This window comes from Lynx canadensis, chromosome C1 (assembly GCF_007474595.2).
Source record: "Lynx canadensis isolate LIC74 chromosome C1, mLynCan4.pri.v2, whole genome shotgun sequence".
NCBI classification, from domain to species: domain Eukaryota; kingdom Metazoa; phylum Chordata; class Mammalia; order Carnivora; family Felidae; genus Lynx; species Lynx canadensis.
In genome coordinates, this window is record NC_044310.1 from 177,540,468 (window position 1) to 177,564,204 (window position 23,737).

General features: G+C 36.7%; 1 protein-coding gene across 6 annotated transcripts in view; it reads right to left on the minus strand.

Moving 5' to 3' along the window:
* Window positions 1-23,737, minus strand: part of STAT4 (signal transducer and activator of transcription 4) — a 92,050-nt gene that overhangs the window by 30,818 nt on the left and 37,495 nt on the right. For all 6 annotated transcript variants that reach the window (XM_030326006.1, XM_030326005.1, XM_030326007.1 and 3 more), the window contains exons 4-7: window positions 7,656-7,754; window positions 5,415-5,507; window positions 4,461-4,539; window positions 1,288-1,373 (exon numbers count right to left, since the gene is read on the minus strand). In XM_030326006.1, the coding sequence (XP_030181866.1) occupies window positions 1,288-1,373; window positions 4,461-4,539; window positions 5,415-5,507; window positions 7,656-7,754 (357 nt within the window). The remainder of the gene's footprint in view (window positions 1-1,287; window positions 1,374-4,460; window positions 4,540-5,414; window positions 5,508-7,655; window positions 7,755-23,737) is intronic.

Below are 23,737 nucleotides of genomic sequence, written 5' to 3' on the forward strand. Positions count from 1 at the left end.
GGACTTTATCTGAATTTAGGAAGAAGTATAGCTTTCAAAGGCCTAAGGATTAGAAGTTGTGAATTCCTATCCTGGTTCTGTGACAAGCTATGTGAATTTGGATAAACCACTTAATTTGCTGGAACTTTATATTTTGATCTATACAATCAGGTGAATGGACAGAATTATTTCTAAGGTTCCTTCTGTCCTTAAAATCTTATTTCTGAAGTAGAATAAGATAGCATGCATAAAACATATAGTATAGATTCATTATGCATAAAAGCATTAAGCTTATCTTGGATTAAATACTTGCATGCTTAAAATCTGATATCTAACTGTTAAAGTTTATAATTTAGGGTGAAAATAAATTTTACATTTATCTGTGCTCACACAAATTCCTGCACAAAAAACGAAGCCAAACTTTTAGAAATAAACTCTTGACTTATCAGTAACAGCTCAGATTTCAATGCATTTATTTTCTTTTTTTTTTTTTTAATTTTTTTTTTCAACGTTTATTTATTTTTGGGACAGAGAGAGACAGAGCATGAACGGGCGAGGGGCAGAGAGAGAGGGAGACACAGAATCGGAAACAGGCTCCAGGCTCCGAGCCATCAGCCCAGAGCCCGACGCGGGGCTCGAACTCACGGACCACGAGATCGTGACCTGGCTGAAGTCGGACGCTTAACCGACTGCGCCACCCAGGCGCCCCCAATGCATTTATTTTCAAGGAGAGATAGAAAGTTGAAATAGAAATGTTTCCCTTTTTTAAAAAATATTTCATTTTGTCAGAAAGGAGTTCTTCCTCTCCGTGAAAGGAGGTTAGATTGAATACGTTCAGTTGTCAATGAACTATCTTGAAATCTAAGAAATTACTTAGCATGAGGTCATTTTTCAGAGTAGAAACTGGAACATTGATTTTTCTATTAAAATTTTAGTAGTCATCAAATAATATTTTAATTATACATGTGTAGGAGAACCCACATCAGCATACTAAGTACAGAAACTAAGACAGTCATGTCTGAAATAGTGGCAAATAAAAATTGGGTAAAATATTCACCTTGAAATTAATGGTAGTTACAGTAAATGTACAGCATAAGCAAGATAAATAAACTCGCAAGAGGTCCAACTTTGTGAACTTAGCAAGAGAAGCATGGCAAACAGCATGGCACTCTTTCTAGAAACATTGCCATTTATTCATTCAGCTTAAATAGAACTGAAGGAATCCAAGAGCTTGATTCTTTTCAGTAGGATCAAATACAGGAAAAGGAGAAAAACGGGCAAAAGGCCAAATTAAAGTTCTTCACTAACCTTTCTCTTGAAGTCGAGACTGTTAAGCATTTCTTGCAGAGTCAAAACTTCCTGATTCATTAGGGCATTGTTCTTGTCCCCCTGATCTGTGAAGGAAAAGAGATGAGATGTGGAGTCCACTCCAAGGCAAAGGTCTCTGTTTTGAAAGCTACATCTGCTGCAATTCCCATCCTTAAGTCTTAAGATACAGAAGCCTAATGCGACTGTTAGAGATGAGCATGAAAGTCAGTCCCTATCTGCTCATTTGCCAGGAAGGATCACCACCGAGTAAGCCAGTGAGCTCTCTATCATACAGACCTTGACTGAAGACCATTCTTCACACCATGTTCCTTTTTGGGGCAGAGAGAGAGGTAAAAAAGTTTTTGAAATGCATTCCTTTTTAAGATACCTCTACATTGATAGTAACCCTAGCTGGTTGGCGTAAGTAGGAAAGGGGCCTGTCTTTGTGCCCATTAATCATATTTGACTCCTCCTGATGCCTTTACCCATCTGCCTCACTCTACTTGATACCCAGGAATTATGGAAAACTGCCTGAAGAGTTGCAGTTTTACCTACTTAGTCTCATGAACTAATAACGATGAAGTCCTTTGCTTTCCTTTTTGTCCTTTGCAGAATGAGCTTGCCTCACAGTAAAACTAGAAGCAGGAAAGAGTTACAAATTAAGAAAAATCTCTGACTGAAAAAAACCTGAGATGGTTTATCCTCTTAAATGGGAGATGTGCAATAAACGTTGTATTATTTAACTTGAACATTAAACTTTATTGGTATATAGCAAGTGGTTATTTATAGTAACTGCTCTTGTCGGTGAAAAGTGAAGGGTGGAAATGCCAATCTGACCTGTGTGATTGTGAAAAAAGAGGCCCCAAAACAACGTGGGGCCCAATTTCTCTACAAAATAGCACTGACCTCCAGGAAATCATTCTTGGTTGTATTCACAAATTCGCTAACTCCTAGATCCCACATGTAGCAAAATCTTGCTTCTACAACATTTTATTAACTCAAAATTCATTAGCTAATACTTTTCAGTCTTCACCAGCAAGATATAACTTGTGTTCATGTGTCTTTCATTTCACTTAAAACAGTTCATTTCACGGGGTTCATGGGTGGCTCAGTTCAGCTAAGTGTCTGACTTTCCAGCTCAGGTCATGATCATGTGCTTCGTGAGTTTGAACCCTGCATTGGGCTCTGCGCTGACAGCTTGGAGACTGGAGTCTGCTTCGAATTTTGTGTCTCCCTCCCTCTCTGCCCTTCCCCTGCCCACGCTTTCTCTCTCTCTCTCTTTCTCTCAAAAATAAATAAACATTAAAAAAAACCATTTCATTTCACTTATAATCAACAAAATGAATACTTGTTGATTTAAGTGATAAAATGATCAATTTGATTCTTCGTAATGCTCGTGAAGCACTGATAATATCAATATAACTCTAATTGTAATATGCTAAGTTCAAAGCAATTCTATCGTTTAATGTATTTTGTTACATTCTACTTCTTTTTTAACAACTTTTTTTTTAATTAAGTGGGCTTCATGCCCAACCTGGGGCTTGAACTCATGACTCTGACATCAACAGTCACATGCTCTACCTATTGAGCCACTACATTCTACTGCTTAAATTGGTGACTCACATATGAAATTTGGGATGAGACTGCATTCAATGGACTGGAATGCTTGATTAAATTTGTATTTCTAAACCTTTTAGGATCATGGACCCCTTTGATAATCTGATGAAATGCATGTTTGTGCCATTTTTTCTGAAGGGAAAAATTATACATATAAGCAACTATGACTATTTTAAACATGACCTCATAGGAGCCAACACATCCTGAAGATGCCAGGAGAACACGTCACTTGTCACCTATGCCAAACAAGATTCCTATCCGAATATCTTTGCTTTTAAATCTTAGATGACAGTTAAGCATTTGGTCACAGTCATCCATAGTTCCTTCCAGAAGTTTTAAGCTAACATCTCAGTAGTTAAAAATGCTTCAGTAAATAAAAGATTTCTACCCGATTTGTTTTGAAAAATTATTTGAAAATAATTTCAGAATTACAAAAGAGTTGCGACAATAGTACAGTTTCCATCTGTTCTTTATCCAGCTCCCTCTAATATCTTACATAAGTGTAGTACAATTACCAAAGCCTGCAAATTGTTTGGTACATCCGATTAGCTAATCTAGACCTAATTGGAATTTCCTCAATTGTCCCACTAATGGCAGTACACTTCGAATGATCAATCCGTTGTTACTTGTAAATTTTAGACCTTATAAATATTCTCATTCTTTCATTGCTTTTTTCCCTTTCCATTTTTTAAAAAACATCTAATAGTAAACAAACTCAGTGTTTAATCACAGAGATAATCAAATAATTGCAGTGTTCTTACGTTCTGACATTCATACAATTATTGAAATTATGTGTTTGAAGATTTTTTATGATACAGGGAAATATTTAAATTAAAACTTCAGTTTAAAATGCAATACACAAAACTGTGTATTATTATTATTTTTGCAAATAAATAGATATGTATGTATTTGAATATATAGGGAAAAGGCTGGAAGGAAGTATACTAACATTTTGACAGTGTTTATCTATAGATGGTGGAATTTTGTATGATCTTTAATTTTTTAATGCTTTTGTCTACTTCCCAAATTTCCTACAGTGAATCACATTTCTACTTACAATTAAAAAAATTTTTTTTTAAGGAGGCTCTACGCCCTAGGTGGAGTTTGAACTCATGACCCTGAGATCAAGAGCCTCATGCTCTATTCACTCAGCCAGGCAGGCACCCTATATTTCTACTTACAACTTAAGAAATTATATTTAAAACACTCATTTAGGGATGATATTAGTAATTTCCTGATCATGCTAGGAACTATTATTACTTTTCTTAGTTGTGATAATGATATTTTGATTCTGATTTCTCTTGAGCTATATAATTTACTTTGGATTGGTTGGTACACACACACACACACACACACACACACAGACACTCACACACAGAGAAACAGAAAGAGGGAAAAGGAGGAAGCAAAATACTCTCCTGCACTCTCCAAAACAAAAACAAAAGCACTTCACTTAGGGAAGTAGATCAATTTATCAATTTTGTCAGTAAAGAATAAGTCCTTGTCAGGTTGTCTTTATGTCCCTAGGTAGAACTACAGACAAAATAAAAACTTACCCATTGTCTGAATTGTTTTATACCTGTAGTCAAATTCATCTTGCAGGTCTTCTAAATATTTGGTGTCTTGTTCTGTCATCTTTGTACAAAAGAAAACATAGTCTGTTGTTACATGTAAGCACATCAGGGAAATATCATCATCAGTGTTTCAAAATACACTATTTGGGGCTTCAGTCATGTCCTAGACGAAGTGTGTACAATCCACATTTCTAAAGAGCTAATTCCCATGAAGTTTGAATAGCACTGGAAGAACCAGACAAAATTTTCTCTTCATTTTTCCTTCCTGATTGTTTGAAAATCTTTCAGCATCTTGCCTTTTATCTCTCAGTTCCAAATGATGCTACTAATAACTTTTTTTTTTATTATTGGAGAATATGGATACCTTTTCCCTTTTAGTTCCCTACAACTCTGCATTAATGTATCAGTTATCTTTTCACTGAAAGGCTCTATTCTAATCTGCTGTACTTTATGACAATTCAGCCTACAGTCCCTCTCTGCTTCTTAGAAAAATATCTATGCTTCCTCTATGTCTCCTGTTTGTTTATGTTTCAAGATTTCACTTTGCTTTTCTCCAAACGTGGTGATATCTTTCTGCTCAGACATAATAGGTATTAAGTGCCAAGATCTGGGCTAATGGCTTTCCTTACATCATCTCATTTGTCCTCACAACAAGCCTGTGGTGGTGGTTATCCTCACTTTTGCAGATGAAGATGCAGACATTACAGATGTGAAGGTTAGAGGCTTAGAATTTGGGGGGCGGGGAGCTCCAGTCTCCAGTAAATTGAAGTTGAAAAGTTTCCCCCAAAGAAATCTTTTCTAATATGAACATAGTGTGTGAGAGATAGTTATCTTATTGACAAGTTACCCTATGATTTCTGTATGTACTAGCTTTGGGCACATAAGAAAAAGAGGCACAGTTAGGGCCACCTTGCTAATTTTTCATGAAACACTCACCTGCACACTATTTCTAATGGCAGTCACTTTGTGCTCCACATTCCTCTGCCTTTCTGAAACTGAAGAACTTTGTAAGGATTTCTCCAAAGGTCCCTAGAAAAAAGATGTCTTGAACTTTCAGTGATGTGGATAAAACAAGTTTATAGCAAATGTAGCATATGTAGCATACTTTGAACTGAGGCTTGGATCAGTATGATATGGAACATTCTACAGCTATTAAAAAGCATGCTTTAGAAAAATATTTAATGACATTTAAAGTAGCACTAAGTTGTTAAGAAAAAGAGCAAATTATAAAAACACCATGTGTTTGTGATCTCTAGTTCTTATATATGTATATGTATGTAGAAATATATGGATATATGCATAGACATGTGAACTTAAGTACATATGATTGGAAGAACACACACTAAAATGTTGTCAGTGTATAAGTGAAGTTACGGATGATTTTATGGCTTAAACTTTTTTTCCTAACATTCTACAACAGACCTATTGTTACTTTCGAAATTCTATAAAATGAATACATGTAATTTAAAAATGAGTATAGTGGCTACGTTAAGTTGGACTTAAATTCAGAATTAGGGATGTTGAATCTGCTGGGATGAGATTTACTTTTACACCGGAACAAAAGGGAGCTCACTAAAGAATATCTGAAACTGTTAGCCTAGTTAAACAGAAAGGTGCTAACCAACTTTTCCAAGCACCATTTCCTGGCCATTCAAATAATCTAACGTTGAGTGTTCCTCAGATATAAAGAAACTGAGTGCGTTCCTTTGGTATCAAAGTATACAGATACCCAGAGATGAGAGTTAGAACATCAGCAACCCCTTTACCTTATAGCTGGGCCAGGAGCTACGGTTAGAAAGGTTGATGACCTGACCAAGCAAATCGGGTGGAACCTCAAGTAGAGCCGATGCGGTTGGCTGGCAGTCAAGTGTTCTTTCAACTACACCACATTCTTCAGATTGGAAAGTATTTATAAAGTTCCTTCTCTCTCATTTTGTCTTCAGTTATTTCTCTCTGTCTCTCACTCTCTCTCTCTCTATAGATCCATCCAGATATTTGTATATTGGTTTGAAGGTTTGAAATTTACAACAGTGCTTCTTTTATGGTAGCATGTGGTACCATGCTGTGGCATGCATCTGGCAGGTTATTTGTAGTTTCTAATTTGACTGATATCTGACATTTGAAGAGAACAACACACACACACACACACACACACACACACACACACACACTCTACAATGACTAGAGACAAGAGGGATATAGAAAAGGAGAGTTGAGGATATATAAGAATATCATATAATAGTAGTCATAGAATCTTAATTTTTACCCAATTATGAATCAAGCTATATTTACTGTAGCAGCACTATACTTTAGATTTTAAATTAAATAAAAATGATACTGCCCTTCTTCATCTAAGAAAGAAGAAATTGTTAAAATTTCATACTTCTCCCAAAAGAACCATAACCTGACAATAATTAAATTTAAAAATTCTTAACAGTTCCAAAAAAAGATAGTTTTCTTGGGCTTTTAAAAATAAATATAGTGGTGTGATTTACTAAATTATGGAGATGTCATTTGGACAACTGATTACTTACATATTCTTTCCTTTTTATAAGGATTAACTGAAAAAGTATTCCCAAGGGCTTCATTCTTTCCTCTATGAGTCTTGGTTGGGGGCTCTGAATTCATTCAGGATAGGGTGATAAAATAGAATCTAAAAAATGGCAGGTGCAAAGTACATTGAAACAATCCACAAGCAGGTATTTGTGGAGTTTCTAAAAGATAAAGTTTTTGCTTGTGGAGTAGTTTTGGACTTGTGGGGTAGGAAATCGGGAGATATAGGAGGTTTCGAGCAACATCAATCCCTAAGGATAAACACGCTGAGGGAAGCAAAATCCAAATGGTAGTTAGGAATTCAACTAGGAGATAGTTAACTATATTCCCCAACTGGTGTTTTAAGATCGTGAATCAGAGGGTGACCAATGGAAACAGAGAAGAATGTATAGATAGGATTCCAGAAACAAACTCTAGACGGATGAGGTAATTATCTCAGTATGAAGGCAGGGACAAGGAACTACTCAAAAATGATCGTATGACCTTGATTCCAAGTGATCGGAAGGATGGTTGGCACCATTAGCATAGGTAGAAGGAGCTGGATGGGAAGAAGATAAGAATTTATCTGTCTCAGAAAAATTGAGTTCAAGGTGATAACGAGATCACAAGCTCAGAAAATATTACCTGAACGGGCATGTTGGCTGCAGCCAATATCCTCCTCTCTTCCCTTAAGCAGTTTGAAATGACCACAGCTACATGCATTGGATTTCCATGAAATTTGCCCTGAAAAAAGTGAGCAAAAACAACATAAAAGCTTAAATGTATACATCGTAAGGAAACATCACTACTTGCAAATCAAAAATAACCTTTCATTAAATATAGGAAATGACTTGGGATTTATTTCAACATTTGCCCTAAAGCCACAGAAACTTATATTGTGAATGAAACTCCTCTGTAGCATATTGCTGTGTCCTCAAAAATCATTTTTAATAATTAAAGAGTTCTTGAACACTTCTGTAGGAAAGGCTCTGAACACACACTCAGGAGGTTTCGTTTATTTTATGCGTAAGGTAAGTTTTAGGTAAAAGAGTTACTTCTTTGTAAATTATTATGAACCAGGTGGTCCCAGCTGTTCACTTGTTAACTCTGTACTTTATGGTATGCTTCAACCATTCTTCGGTCCAAGCCTTTCATGTCGACTGGCTTGTAACTGTGAGTTTACTAGAGTGGAACTATCACACATTTCAGAAATAATATGTTTTTTTTAAATATTTATTTATTTTGAGAAAAATAGAAAGATTTATTTTGAGAAAATATTTATTTATTTATTTTGAGAGTGAGAGCAAGGGAGGGGCAGAAAGAGACAGAGAGAGGGAGAGCACTCTTGTACTGTCCGTACCGAGCCCAACAGGGCGCTCTGTCTCATGAGCTGCCAACATCATGACCTGAGCTGAAACCAAGAGCTGGATGCTTAACCAACCGAGCCACCCAGGCGCCCCTTAGCAGTAATACTTTTATCACACCTAAGCATATACATTTTTTATTACCTATGCAGACATTGGTGCAGACACTGGCAGCTGGCAGTCTGTGGGTTTAATTCAGCCACTAGGTATGTTGTGTAAGTTCAAATATTGTAATCCTTTCGGGGGAAATGTGTGCCCGATTGTCCACCACTGAGAAATCCAGGCACTGATTTACCTCACTTGCCAGGGCCCTGCAGGGGTCTGAGATGTCTTGGTTTATAGAACTATCTGCAACACCACCATTATTTTAGGTGTGTTAAACTTCTTTGTTACGAGGACTTTTCCAAGCCAGGGTTAACAGGATGCTTAATAAATGTAGAAAAGTATTTAGTTTCCCTCCACCCTCCTCTCTGAAGGAAGTGATAATTATCTACGAAACGGTCAAAAGGTCAATAACAGAAAAAAAAAAAAACAGAATAACGACCCATAAAGTGGAAAATTGGCGATTAATCAAAAGTAAGATTATACAGATTGATAAACCAAAGGATCTTTCAAGGAAAGAAATGAGGTTGTAAACATTTTTATGACCTTCACTGCTGCCATAATTTTATTAGGTGATGCACATCAGTTGGGACTTTTATTTGTAAACCTAGGGTAAACACCAAGTTTCTGAGTTCCTGCTCTTCCATATTCTACAACCTGCAAAAACCTTTCTTCCCTCTTAAATCAGAAAGCTCCAAAAGAAAAAAAAAAATAAACTGACAACAGCCCATAAGGTAAAGAAATGAAAATGATTCTATTTCTTTAGCAAACATACCAAATTTCCCATTTCTGCATGCTGACAATTTCAGACAGTCTGTAGTTAGAAATTTGCTCCTGTTGTTAATTTTCCTATTGATTTTTTTCCAAATAACTCCTGTTCAACTTCCCAAGAAAGATAATGCTTTCTCATTTTGCCTTTAATTTTTAAATATTCTGGTTTTAAAAATAGAGGGCTTCTTCTTCTAGGGCTCATTTGGAGGCTCTGTTATTTATGTAAACTTGAAAACTCTTCCCAAGATCTGGAGTTCCGCTAAGACCCTGAGAATCACCATTATTTGTCTTTGTTTTTCTCACCCTTATGGGAGCTTTCCCGTGATCATTCAGATACTATCTTTCAACATTTCTCAGCTCTGTTGTGTACATTTTCATTTTCCTTTCCTGCTTGAACTATTTTACCTTCCCTTTCAGATTCAACTTCCCCTCATGTCTTATAAGGTTAAACTGTTTATTTTTCTCCCTTAGTTAAAGAGAGCACAGCATCACCATTGTTTTCATCTAGCCTATCTTTTCACTTTTCCTTCTGCATTTTTCTAACTTAGTCCCTCACTTAAATGTATGAGACAAAAACATCTCATGGAAAATTGATCACTACAGATTCAAAACCAAATTACTGCTTTTTATTTTGGTAAATATCAATGATGTACTCCTGTTCATCTTTCAGTTACCACGTGTATGAACCTTAAGAAAAAAGAAAAAAGAAAAAAGAAAAGCAATCAAAACCGAAACCAAACGCAACCCAAACAAAACAAAATAAAAAACACCCCTGACTGTGTTGGTGGGAGGAAGGAAGGAAGATAACGCCAGAGAGAGAAAACTGCCCATTTTCTGTTGGGTGTGTGTCTGTCTTATATATGGGTAGCACATTATCTTCTGCCCTGTGGCTGTGCTTTCATAAGTGCCAATGAATAGAAGTATTTATTTTGGTGAAATCAAACTTATTAATTCTTCCCTTTATGATTAATGCTTTTTATGACTTAGGAAGTTTTTCCCTAACCTGAAGTCATGGAGGTTTTTTCCCTGTTACCTTTTTATCGTATTGTTTTTCACTGTAATTCTCTTGGAGCTTGTTAATAATGAGAGGTCCTTTTCACATTTTTCTATGTGGGTACCCAGTTCTGACAATATTTACTGACTTCTTTCCCCCACTGTGCTCTGCTGGGCTGAGTCTCATACATCAAGTGTCCACATGCGGGTGGGTTTGCTTCTGGACTCGATTCCATCTAGGATTCTACCTATCTCTGTTTTATCAACCAGCTATCTTAATTACTAGGGCTTTATAATAAGTTTCGACGTCAAGCAAAATAGGTTTCTTTGCATTTCCATATAAATTTTAGAACCAGCTTGTCTGCCTGCAGTCACGCACATGATCATGTTGAGAATTTAAATGTTGCTAAATCTTTAGATACATTTGGGAAACTTGGCATCTTTATAATTGTGTTCTAATCCATTTATTTGGGTCTTCTTTAATGTCTCTCCATTAAGCATTATAATTATCTATGGAGATCTTACACATTGTTTTGTTAGGTTTATTTCTATATAACTGGTATTTTTGATAATAGAATAAATTATATCTTTCTTTCCTAATTATTTTTGCTGGTATGTAGAAATATATTTGACTTTCGTATATTGAATTTGAATCTAGCAACTTAGCAAAAATCTTATTGACTCTAATAATGTGTGTTTTTTTTAACTTTTAATGTTTATTTATTTTTGAGAGAGAGAGTGTGAGCAGGAGAGGGGCAGAGAGAGATGGAGACACAGAATCGGAAGCAGGTTCCAAGCTCTGAGCTGTCAGCACAGAACCAGACGCGGGGCTCAAACTCACAAACCGTGAGATCATGACCTGAGCCTAAGTCTGACGCCTAACTGACTTGGTCACCCAGGCACCCCTCTAATAATGTATTTTTAATATCTCTTAACAATTTCTGGCAATTTATCTGTAAACTCTCTCAGATTTTCTACATACACAAATCATATCTTTTGTGAATGTTGATAACATTTTTCTCCTTTTTCTATCATTTAACTTCCATCAGGATTTTACCTTCATCCTACGTCTTGTTTAGAAATAAATGTTTTGGTTAATTTCCAAACATAGGGGTTTTCTACTTCTCTGGGGTTTTTTTTTTTCCACTCATTTTTTATAGATTAAAAAATTCTAATCTGAGCAGATGTTCTGAGTGACTTTAACCACTTAAAATTTGCTGAGACTTGCTTTGTGGCCCAGCAGACGAACCTTCTGTAAATGTCCCATATGAGCTTGTGGGGAATGTGAAGTCTGCATGCAGTGCAAATGTCTTACACAGACTCATTAGCCCAATGTGTGTCAGTTGTTTTGTTCAGATTTCTGCATCTCTGTTGATTTTTTTTCTGATTAATTTAATCAGTTATTGAAAGAGGCATGCTAAAATCTATCTTGTGGATTGTTCTCCCTAGGGTTCTCTCAACACACATTCAGACGTATTATATACTAGTGAGTCAATCCTGCCATTTCTGTGAACTGAACTTTAATGATGTGTTTAGCTTTGAAGCAAAAATATAAACTATGACATAATGCTTTTTATCACTTGGAAATTTTATTTTATCCTTATTGAAAGAACTCTGGATTTATTTCTATAGAGATATAAATATTTAAAATCACATATCAGCACTGTGCATATATAAAAAGGGTAATACATGTGAAGTAAATTGGTTAATGTATTCCTAAAACTTCTTCACTTACTTAGAATTCAAATTTTCTGAATCTCTTTTCAACTTAGTCCCATTGGCATTCATATTATTCCATAAAATAATGCCCTCTGGGACATCAGGAATGTTGGTGATGCAGCATTTCTTTAAAGCGTGCACAGCTACTGTCTCCATTCTGTAAGTTTTGATGCTAGCACTTTCTTGATCTTACCAGAAGGTCTCAATAGAAAACCTTCAAACAAGAACCAGGACTCACATTCCTTCTGCAAATGGTCCTTAAATGGTTTGTTGACTGAAACATTGAGGGGTTGTAGTGGCCTGGTCATGCCATCTTTATTAACAACCATATCACTATGCTTTTAGGTGGAATTATTCTTTAACTATTCAGAAACATGTCCATAAAATCATTGAGGACAAGAATATATAGTAGGTTCCTGGATGTCTATTCCAGAAGTCTACTAAGCAGTCCTCTATCAGCTGGACTGTCATCTATATTTTTTTGGTCCACTCAATAATATCTTTTTGTTCCTTCTTTCAAGATTTTATTTAAATTCAAGTTAGTTAAATATAGAATATAGTGGTTTCAGGAGTAGAATTTAGGGGTTCATCACTGACCTATAACACCCAGGGCTCATCACAACAAGTACCCTCCTTAATGCCATCCCAATAATGTCTTTGAAGAAGTTCTTATTCTTAGACATTGTTTAAATTAAATTAAATATGGCAGTAACTTCAGCAATTGGCAGGTATAAGATTACAGTGACACACTGCTTGTCATAATCCAAACTCATACTCTTGATCCCTTTTGCACTGACAGTGTAATTTTAAGTCTCATCAAAGAAAACAAATTCCCCATCCCAGGCATTACCTATTTGATTAAACACATATTGAACTTTTTCCTCAATGGCATCATGCTGGAAGTTAAGTGCATTGTGTTCCAAATCAGCAGGAAGTTTCTGATAAATAGATACTATGCATCTTAAAGATCGTTCCATGCAATGCATGATTTGTTTATTCTAGTTTGCTGTTGCACTGATATTTCATTCCTCTATTGTGAGGAATTTGGCAATTTCTCTTCCCACTGTTGCTTTGTGTATGATAGGCAATCCTTTTGCACGAATCTCAAAAACAAAATGTAACACAACTTCTTTTACCTGTGTGCATCTTCCTTTGGTTCATCCTGTAAAGCACTTTACTGTTACTTTCCATGGAAATATGGAATTTAGGATCATCCATCCAGTGACAAATAATTTGCTTAACAAATATCACATTTATACCCTGCTGACTTGTTCCCAACCCATTTTGCATAATTGATAGCTATTTGTTTCAATCCTAAATCAGTATTATACTAATGACGCTTTAAGCAGCAATTAAACTCAACATATGCTATGCCAACAGTGCACATAATTCAACTGAAGTGACAACAATGCGAATGGCTATGACCGAGTTTCATATCACAGGCAATGACAATGACATTGTGTTTGCCACCTGACAACCGTAATTAAGAGATGCTACTGATTATAAGATGCATTTTCATTTCAGAGATTAAAATGCTGAAAAAAGGTATTTTAGGATTAATGAATATGCTGTTTTATTCTTTTTGCTACTTTATGCCAAATTCTTTGGCTTTCCTTCAAATTCCTCTTCTCCAGCCCTTCCATTTAATTTCTAATTTTGACTTGTCACTTAAAAGTGAGTGGGGCGCCTGGGTGGCTCAGTCGGTTGAGCGTCTGACTTCAGCTCAGGTCACGATCTCGCGGTCCGCGAGTTCGAGACCCGCGTCGGGCTCTGGGCTGATGGCTTGGAGCCTGGAGCCTGCTTCTGATTCTGTGTCTCCCTCTCTCTCTGCCCCTCCCCCATTCATGCTGTGTCTCTCTCTGTCTCAAAAATAAATAAACATTAAAAAAAGTTTTTTAAAAAAAAGTGACTAGTTAATCTGCTTGTTTTCTCCCAAATGGTCCAAGGAGTACCAGAATCAGAGGTAAAGGATATGAGAAGTCTTGCTCAAAATAATCTCCTCCATTCAGGTGGCACAGAATCTGAGATTTCACAACTAGACATTCATTCACTCCTTTGAGTTCTTTCTCCAAGGATCCCCTTTAAAATGCAAACACATGAGGAAGAGTTAACACTACATTTAATTAATTGCCTCTGCATTGTGAAAGAAGAATAGGATGTTGTTTTCTGGCTGCAGTCAATGACTTGGCAACTACAGGATGAAAATAATGAGTCTCAGGTCAAATAAAGGGGGAAATTTCATGAGAGCCTGGAAAGAGGGAGGCAATAGGAACCAAAGGGGATGTAGGATTCTGAAGAAACATGTAATCAACAACTGTCTGAGCCTGGGTTCCTCCAAAAGCTAACCCTGAAATAAGAATTTGAGTGCAAGACGTATAATTGAGAGTTGATCCCCAAAAACAGTTATGGGAGGGGGATAAGTGAGACAAAGAAAAGGTATCCAGTAAACCAGGTGTTATCAAGCCATTGGCTAAGATGGGTTAGGAACCAGTGGAGAGAGCAGGTGACAGAGCTATCTACCAAGGGCTTTGGGAACTGGAGCATTTTTACACCAACTCTTATCTTCATTAGCCCTGAAGCAAAAAGAAAAAAATATATATATGTTTATATATACAGATGCTAGCACTTATCACTCCACTAGATTAAACTGAAATGATGGGGCCCAAGGGGATATGGGTAGGGCACCCCTTGGTTCTGCTATACCAGCTCTTCTTCTAACCTCAATTAGAGAAATTTTGACTTCTCATTGTTTTTAACTACCTATAACCATACTGCACTCAAATGTTGATATTTCCTCTTTTATGGTGTCTCTGGGATATGAAGCAGTTGTCTCCAATTATGGAGTCAAATGTTTTCATTCACACTTTTATTGGCAATCTGCAATCTACTGCACACTTCTGGTTGCCAATGAGCTCTTTCCCCTTTTATCATCCCAAATAGTGCTCTTAAATCATTTTTATCCTTGCCTCTTACCAGTGCCAAACACAGTGGCCTGTTTCTACTTGACAACATGTTCTCAGCTTCAGCCTTTTCCTATTTCCTTCTCTTTGTTCTGGGCACATGATTTTTCTTAATAGCTTCTACCTAGTATTTTCTCACTAGAATCATAAGAACATGTCTATGGCAGAAAAATCCCAATCAATTTGAAGAGCTGACCTAGTTGTCTTAAGGCTGATTAAGATGTAGAAGGATCAGTCTAATAGATTTAAAAAGCAATTATCTTCCAGGATAATTAAAACAACCATGAGATACCACTACACAGCTATTGGAAAGGTTAAATCCAAAACACAGACCACACCAAATACTGAAGAGGATGTGGCACAACAGGAACTTTCAAATGGTACAGCTACTTTGGAAGATAGTTTGGCAGTTTCTTACAAAGTTAAACATACTCCCACCATATGATCCAGCAATCATACTCCTATTTACCCAAATGAATTAAAAACTTAGGCTCACACAATGTGGGGGATAAGATTAGGAATCCCCTGGGCTTACACCAATGGGTTAACAACGCATAAAGAAACACAAAGCCATAAAATGCTCACACCCGAGTTTGGGTAAACCAGATTGGCACCCAAGAATATGGGGTGCAAAGGCACCCCAAGAATAGGGAGGCACAAAGACACCCCAAAATAGAGAGGGGGTGAAGAGCCCCAGAATAGACAGGAAGAGGCAAAGGCCTAAAATAGGAATGGTGCAAAGGTACCAAATACATAGGTATATGAAATAAACAAGATTAGATATTCAGGGTGGAAGCACCCCCAATTTAGTACTGTAGCAGAAAGCTACTTTCACAGAATAGGGCCAGGTTAGGTAAATTGGTGAATTGGACTATGGACAGCTGTGCTGCAGGCAAAGCAGCCCAGAGCGAAGATGGTTAACAAAAGAAAAGGTGCCTTATTAACCCTGAGGTTACTCTCCCTATCTGTCTCATCCCCTAGGCTAGCTAAGATAAACAGAGGTGCTGCCTCATGTCCTCTGTAAACAACATTCCTCCCCGACTGTCTGGCGCCCAGATTTTGTTTTGCATTGACCCAAACCCCAAACACTGTATGTCTTCAAAACCCTCCTCTTCCTTCATGCCGCCAAGTTAATGTTCACAGTTTCTTTGTCTCTTTGTGCATGCCCATCACGTTTGTAAGCCTTCTGATCTGAATAAATATGGGGCAAGGACCCTTATTCAGGGCTCTTGTCTTTTCCCAGACATTAGTCATCTCTCGCTTTCAATCCTGCATCCCGCTCTCTTGCTAGACAAGAGAGAACTTTAGTCCCAGAGTCTACGGCAACACAAAAGCCATGATACGATGGGGTGTCTGGGTGGCTCAGTCAGTTAAACCTCCCACTTCTGCTCAGGTCATGATCTCATGGCTCATGGGTTCGAGCGCTGAGTCAGGCTCTGTGCAGACAGCTCAGAGCCTGGAGCCTGCTTCAGGTTTATGTTTCCCTCTCTCTCTGCCTCTCCCCTATTCACACTCTGTCTGTCTCTCTCTCAAAAATAAATAAACATTGGGGCGCCTGGGTGGCGCAGTCGGTTAAGCGTCCGACTTCAGCCAGGTCACGATCTCGCGGTCCGGGAGTTCGAGCCCCGCGTTGGGCTCTGGGCTGATGGCTCAGAGCCTGGAGCCTGTTTCCGATTCTGTGTCTCCCTCTCTCTCTGCCCCTCCCCCGTTCATGCTCTGTCTCTCTCTGTCCCAAAAATAAATAAACGTTGAAAAAAAAAATTAAAATAAATAAATAAATAAATAAACATTGAGAAAATAATTTTTAAAAAATTAAAAAAAAGCCAGGATATGAATGTTTATAGCAACTTTATTCAAATTATCAAAACTTGGAAGCAACTGAGATGTCTTTCAGTAGGTGAATGGATAAACATAATGTGGTACATCTATACGATAGAATATTATTCAGTGATAAAATGAAATGAGGTATCAAGTTATGCAAAGAGAAAACTTAAAGCCATTGCTAAATGAAATAAGCCAATATAAAAAGGCTAGGTACTGTAAGGCAAAACTATGGAGACAGTAAAAGAATCAGTGTTTTCTAGGAGTTGCGGGGGTAGGAAGGGAGGGAAGGAGGAATGAAGAACAGATGGAACACAGGATTTTTAGGGTGGTGAAACTTTTCTGTATGAGACTGTAATGGTGGCTACATGATATTATGTGTTTACTGAAATTCACAGAACTATGGAACACAAAGAATGAATCCTAAAATAAACTATAGACTTTCTTTAATAGTAATGTATTAGTGATTCATCAGTTGTAATGAATGTGCCACACTGAATGCAAGCTGCTAACGACAGGGGAAACGCACTGACACGGGGGAGGGGAGGCTAAGGGAGTAGATGGGAAATCTCTGTACTTTCCACTCAGTTTTTCTGTAAACTTAAGACTGTTCTACAAAAATCAAGTCTATTTTTTAAATTGTCTTACTGAAGTCACAGGTCTCACACATCCTTATGCTATTTCTTTTGCCGGGAATGAACAAAAGCAAATGAATAGAATGGCTTGCCTCTCCTGTTCAGTTAGCTTTATTTTTTAATTTTTTTAAAGCTTATTTATTTATTTTGAGAGAGGGGGAAGGGCAGAGAGAGAATCCCAAGCAGGCTCCGTGCTGTCAGCGCAGAGCCTGACTCAGGGCTTGATCCCACGAACCCAACTGTGAGATCATGACTTGAGCCGAAATCAAGAGTCTGATGCTTAACCAACTGAGCCACCCAGGCACTCCCTTGTTTAGTTAGCTTTAAATCCTCTCATCACCACAAAGAGTTTCTTGATGAAAGAGAGGTGAGGTACAGATTCTCCATGGATGGAAACGATTAATGCCTTATTTCTATTTATGCTGATAATAATGCATCCATCTTAAAATCCAGTAGCTAAAAATTAGCTGCAGGTATATATAGCTTGTCTTAGCTTACTCTTTTAAATGAAAAGAAAACACTTCTTAAAGGAATCAAGTATCTCTTCTATAAACTCTGAGTATATTTCCTAAACTATGTTCTATGTCTGTGATGGCTCGACTCATCCTGGACAATTGACTCTGTGAAGCTGCCTGAGAACTCTCTAAGAAACTGAGGGTAACTGGGTTTGTGACGGTGGCTGTGTGACCTTAGGCAAGTCGCCTTTTAACCTTTATTACTTTAATTGTCCTATTAGTCAGTTGGGGAAATAATGCTTGCCACTCATCACAGAGTCACAGTGAGGAGCATGGCAGACATTTGAGAAAGAGCTTTGTAATCTGTAAAGCACTCTGTAAACATAAGGAGTTTTCTTTGTTACCTCCTGGGGGTGTTAGGAGAGCTGAAAGCTCATAATGGCAAGTCACAGAAGATAAAAAATCTTCCTATTAATAGGTTTCACAGAAAGGAACAAAAAAAAACTATTATAAAAGCAATGAAGACCGAGCTATGCGAGCTATGTTCTAGGAAGTATATTTACATGAATATAAAGCCCTAGAAAAAGGAAGACTATGTATTTGGGGCTTTCGACACATCAGACAGGAGGGACTTCCTTGTCTTTTCTTTAGGACTAACTTGTGCATGCACACAAACACACTAAAAGCTGCTTTGAATTAAAAAAAATTAACCCACAAGCTCGTAATTAGAAATAAAAATAATATAGTGCTTTCACCTCAGCATAATTCATATAATCTTTGGAAGAAAATAACTAATATTACACTTTCTATGCATAGAAATAAAACCTGGAATGAACACATCACACTCTCATTAATGATTCTCCTTGGGGAAATGGGATTGGGAGGAATGGAAATTTTACTTTTCCCCAATTCTTTGGTATTAGAAGTTTTAAAATAATTAAGCATGTGGAACTTTTATGATTAAAATGAAACAAGAAGTGACAGATTACACGTATATAGTTCATATCAGATCTTTCTCTTTGCTTTATTTCAGCAAAGGTTTTTGTAGAAGATGAATGTTGGCTTTGAAACTTTGTCATTCAGTGAAAAGAGGAAGAAAGAGTTGGAGGCTAGTTAAATCATTAGGATGACTAAAATTCAATGCTCTTTGGTAATTCACAGCCCTGTAATTAAGAGATAAATGAACTGCTTAATTCAGAATGACAGGAAGAACACAAGGTAAATGTTAACAAACTCCACTTACTATTTACATGTTTGAACATAACAATAATGGAGCATGCATGTTATTGAATACCGATTACATGCAGGGTGCTTTATACAATTTGTTTTTAATGCTGACAATAGCCTGCAAGACACATATTAGGAAGCCCAGGGCTTAAATTATTTGTGAAAAGTCATGGAACTGGGAAGTTAGAGAGAAGAAACTCTTCAAATTGGGTATATTTTATTTGATAAACGATGACCTTTCTAAATCATTGCTGCCTTTTAAAAAAATGCATTCCTCCTTTATTTAGCCAAACCCCTTGAGCCACAGCTGCATTTTGTTTTATTTTCCCTGGAAATTAGAATAGTTTCTTTGATAAATCTGTTCAAGGACTAACCATTCTCCATGAAACCTCAAGACAGCTGCCATGGTGAAAACAAACCAACCAACAGAAAATGAGCCTGTGTTTGGTTACAAGATTATTAAATGACTTCCTGAGACAACTGGGGCCTTAATACCTGAGGCAGTTATACTTGCTTTTGGTAGAGGTAATCTGCCATGGACCCTGGGTGTCCCTGCATGATCTGGCTGAATATGGCAACAGTGCAAGGCCCTGACAATTCTTTTACTCATCTCATTTTTCAGAGTTGTATTTGTAGCAGGCAACCTTAATGAGGTAAAGGCTCCCTCAGCTAAAGAGCAGGCTTGATTCTCTACCTATAAAAACAGTGAATTCTTCAAGTTCACTGTTCTTCCCCTGTAACGCCGGATGGGATCCTCACCCAGGATAAGCACTATCATTGGTAGTGAGGCTGCCTTGGGGAGGCTTGAACCATGAAAGCTGTCCCCTGAGTGGGTTCATACCCACGCTGAGTCTCCAGCTTTCTGTGTAGTAGGACACATCTTTTATTGATGGTAAAGGAGTCAGGGTCCTGTGTTTATGTCTGGTGGTATCCTTTGGTCACCCTTTTACCACTACTCTTGTGATAACAAGGAGACATCATTATCATAGTTAAAGAGTATTTAGACAAGAGTATAAAGACAGGAAAATGGAGTATTAAATGTAAATCTTGGTAAAGAAGGTATACACACATCTCTCCTACTGATGATATAACTGTATGTACAGTAAAAAAAAAACCAAGAGACTCTAATAAAAAATGCTAGAAGGAATAAACAAGATGACATTTTTTTTTCTACAATGGCAATAACCATCTAGAACTAGACATGGGGAAAATGTTACAATCAGAACAATAAGAAAAATAATTTTTAAAACAGGAATACATTTAACAAGAAAGGTGCAAGTCATATGAAAGTCATTGAACCAGAGTCATATTGAAGACTTTGAACAAGATCTAAGAGGGCATAAACTAAAAACATAACACAGAACAAACAGAGTTCCAGAATGTGACACATAGTATCATAAAAATTTTAATTGGCCCAAAATGAATACATATATTTAATGCAGTTGAAGTTAAGACTCCCAAGAGTTGCTTCGAGAGGGTTTGGGTTGAAGGGAAGAGTCAATGATGTCCATAAGAAAGAAATCCTGTACAACAGTTAAGAAATGACAAAGGCTAATTTTTCAGTGCTTAGCATATGCCAGGGAATTTTCCAAGTGTTCTATGTTTTGCTCCAGTTAATCTTCACAACTGTTTGTGACAAATATTATCATCCCAATTTATCAGATGGGTAAACTAAGATATAGAGATGTTAACTGACTTGAAACCAGGATTCAATTTGACACCAGAGTGTGTGCTTGCAATCAATTAACCACCAGATCATTGTCTCCAAGTTGGGGGAAGGAAGGCTTGTCATACTAGGCATCGACATACACTATGACTTGTAGCATATGTCTAACTCATAAGTATACATTATAATCAATAATATTGACATATAACTAATCAGCAGAGCATAACAGAGAGTGGTGGAGAATTATCATATGAGAAAATTAACATAGAAAGCTGGTATTTCAGTTCCGTAGGATTATTAAAAAAAATCTTGCTGGTATACTTGTCTATCAATCCAGAAGAAGAAATTGGATTTCTCTAAGAATTCTATCTAGATGAAAGACTGAATTTTTAAAAAATGTTCGAATAAAATTTAGGAAAACTTGTATAATTTAAGACTTGGGAGACTTTTAGCCAATGGCAAGATCCCCAGAAACTGTATGAAAAAGATGGATTTTTCACTACATTTAAATATTTTTTGTATGGAAAAAGATGTCATAAATCCAAAAGGCATATTAGACTAAGGAAAATATCAACTCGTGATAGTTATGTACTGTGAAAGATATTTTTAAAAATATTTAAACATTTTTTATTGATGTGTAATAACCAGTGTTATATTAGTTTCAGGTGTGTAGTATAGTGATTCATCAATTCTATACATTATTCAGTGTTCATCATGATAGGTGCACTCTAATCCCCTTTATTTCACACCCCCCCCCCCCATCTCTCCTTTGGCAACCACCAGTTTATTCTTTGTATTTAACAGTCTGTTTTTTTGGGAGGGGGTTGGTCTTTCTTTTTTTTCTTTGTTCACTTGTTTTGTTTCTTAAATTCACATATGAGTGAAATCATATGGTATTTGTCCTTCTTTGTCTGACTAACTTCACTTAACATTATACCCTCTAGGCCCATCCATGTTCTTGCAAATGGCAAGAGCTCATTCGTTTTTATGGCTGGGCAATATTCCATTTTACGTATATACACCACATCGTCTTTATCCATTCATCTATGGATGGACACTTGGGTTGTTTCCATATCTTGGCTATTGTAAAGAATGCTATTATAAACATAGAAGTGCCTACATCTTTTTGAATTTAGTATTTTCATTTTCTTTGGGTAAATAGTAGTTAAATTACTGGGTTATATTGTACTTCTAATTTTAATTTTTTGAGGAACCTCCTCACTGTTTTCCATTGTGGCTGCACCAAATTACATTCCCAGTAACAGTGCATGAGGGTTCCTTTTTCTCCACATCCTCACCAACTCTAGTGAGGTGATATTGCAGTTTTGATTTGTATTTCCCTGGTAATTAGTTATGTTGAGCATCTTTTCATGTGTCTGTTGGCCATTTGCATATTTTCTTTAGAAAAATGTCTATTCAGGTCCTCTGCCCATTTTTAAATTGGATTATTTTTTTGTTTGGTGTGGAGTTCTGTAAGTTCTTCATCTATTTTGGATATTAATCCTTTATCAGATTTATAATTTGCAAGTATCTTCTTCCATTCAGTAGGTTGCTTTGTTGATGGTTTCCTTTGCTGTGCAAAAGCTTCTTATTTTGATGTAATCCTAATAGTTCAGTTTCTCTTTGTTTTCCTTGCCTTGGGAAACCTATCTAAAAAAAGGTTTCTACAGCTGATGCCAAAGAAATTACTGCCTATGTTCTCTTCTTGGAATTATATGGTTTCAGGTCTCACATTTAGGTCTTTATTTTTATTTTTGTGTGTGGTGTAAGAAAGTGGTCCAGTTTCATTCTTTTGCGTGTAGCTGTCCAGTTTTCCCAGCACCATTTATTGAAGAGATTATCTTTTCTCCACTCTATATTTTTGCCTCCTTTGTCACAGACTAATTGACCATAGAAGCATGGGTTTATTTCTAATATATAAAGAATCCTTTGGTATTGATGAGAAATCCCAATAGAAGAAAGTAAATAGGAGATTGACAAAAGAGCACATTCTAACAACCAATAAATGTGAGAAAGGATCCCCAGCCTCAGTCAGAGAAAAGCGAATTTAAGATAGAAAGAGAGATATTATTTCTCAACAATCAGGTAAGCCAGAATGAAAAGGAATGAAACTACCTACTGCTAATGGAGATATGAAGGAGAGGCTCCTCAGACACTTTACTGATGAAAATGTACATTCTACAACCTATTTGGAAAGCAACCTGACACCATCTCCTAAAATTTAAAGTACTTATAGCTTTGACTACTAAGCCCATTTCTAGGAATCTATCCCATAAAAGTAAGAGCACTAGCCCATAAGGATGCGTGTACAAGGTTGTTTGTTACAACACTGTTTATGATAGAGAAAAATTGGTGGTGAAGTGCTTGCTCACCCAGCAGGAATGGTTTAATAAACTGTGGCATGTCCACTCCACGGACCATTTGCTACCATAAAATCTAGAGATTTCTGTGATGTGAAATTTGGAAAGCAGAGAAATGAGAACTAAAACTTCATTTTTGTAAATGACAAAATCTTGACTTCTCCATTTACAAAATTCCACAAATACACATAATATATCTGGGGATAAATTGAACATTTTCCCATGTTATTTAAGTAATCAGGTATAGGTACGGAAGAGCACACGTTGGTTAACAATGATATCTTGGGGAGTGATGGCGTGGATAGAGATAAGGGGAAAAAGAGAAAAAGTTTACAATAAAAAGCAGCATGTCTGTTCATGCTCTGTCTCTCTCTGTCCCAAAAATAAATAAACGTTGAAAAAAAAAAGGAAAAAAAAAGAATTTAAAAAAAAAAGCAGCATGTATCATACCTAATTTATGGTAAATTATATGAGTGTGTATGCAGTAAAAGCATGAAAAGGCAGTGACAAAAATGTTCACGGTGGCTTTCTGATTTTGGTGGAATTTCAGGGGATTTTTAGTTTCTTCTTAGACTTTTCATTATTTGATTTTTACAAAGTTTTGTGTTATTAAGCAATTGGAAAAACATTTTAAAGCCATTTTCATAACAAAGA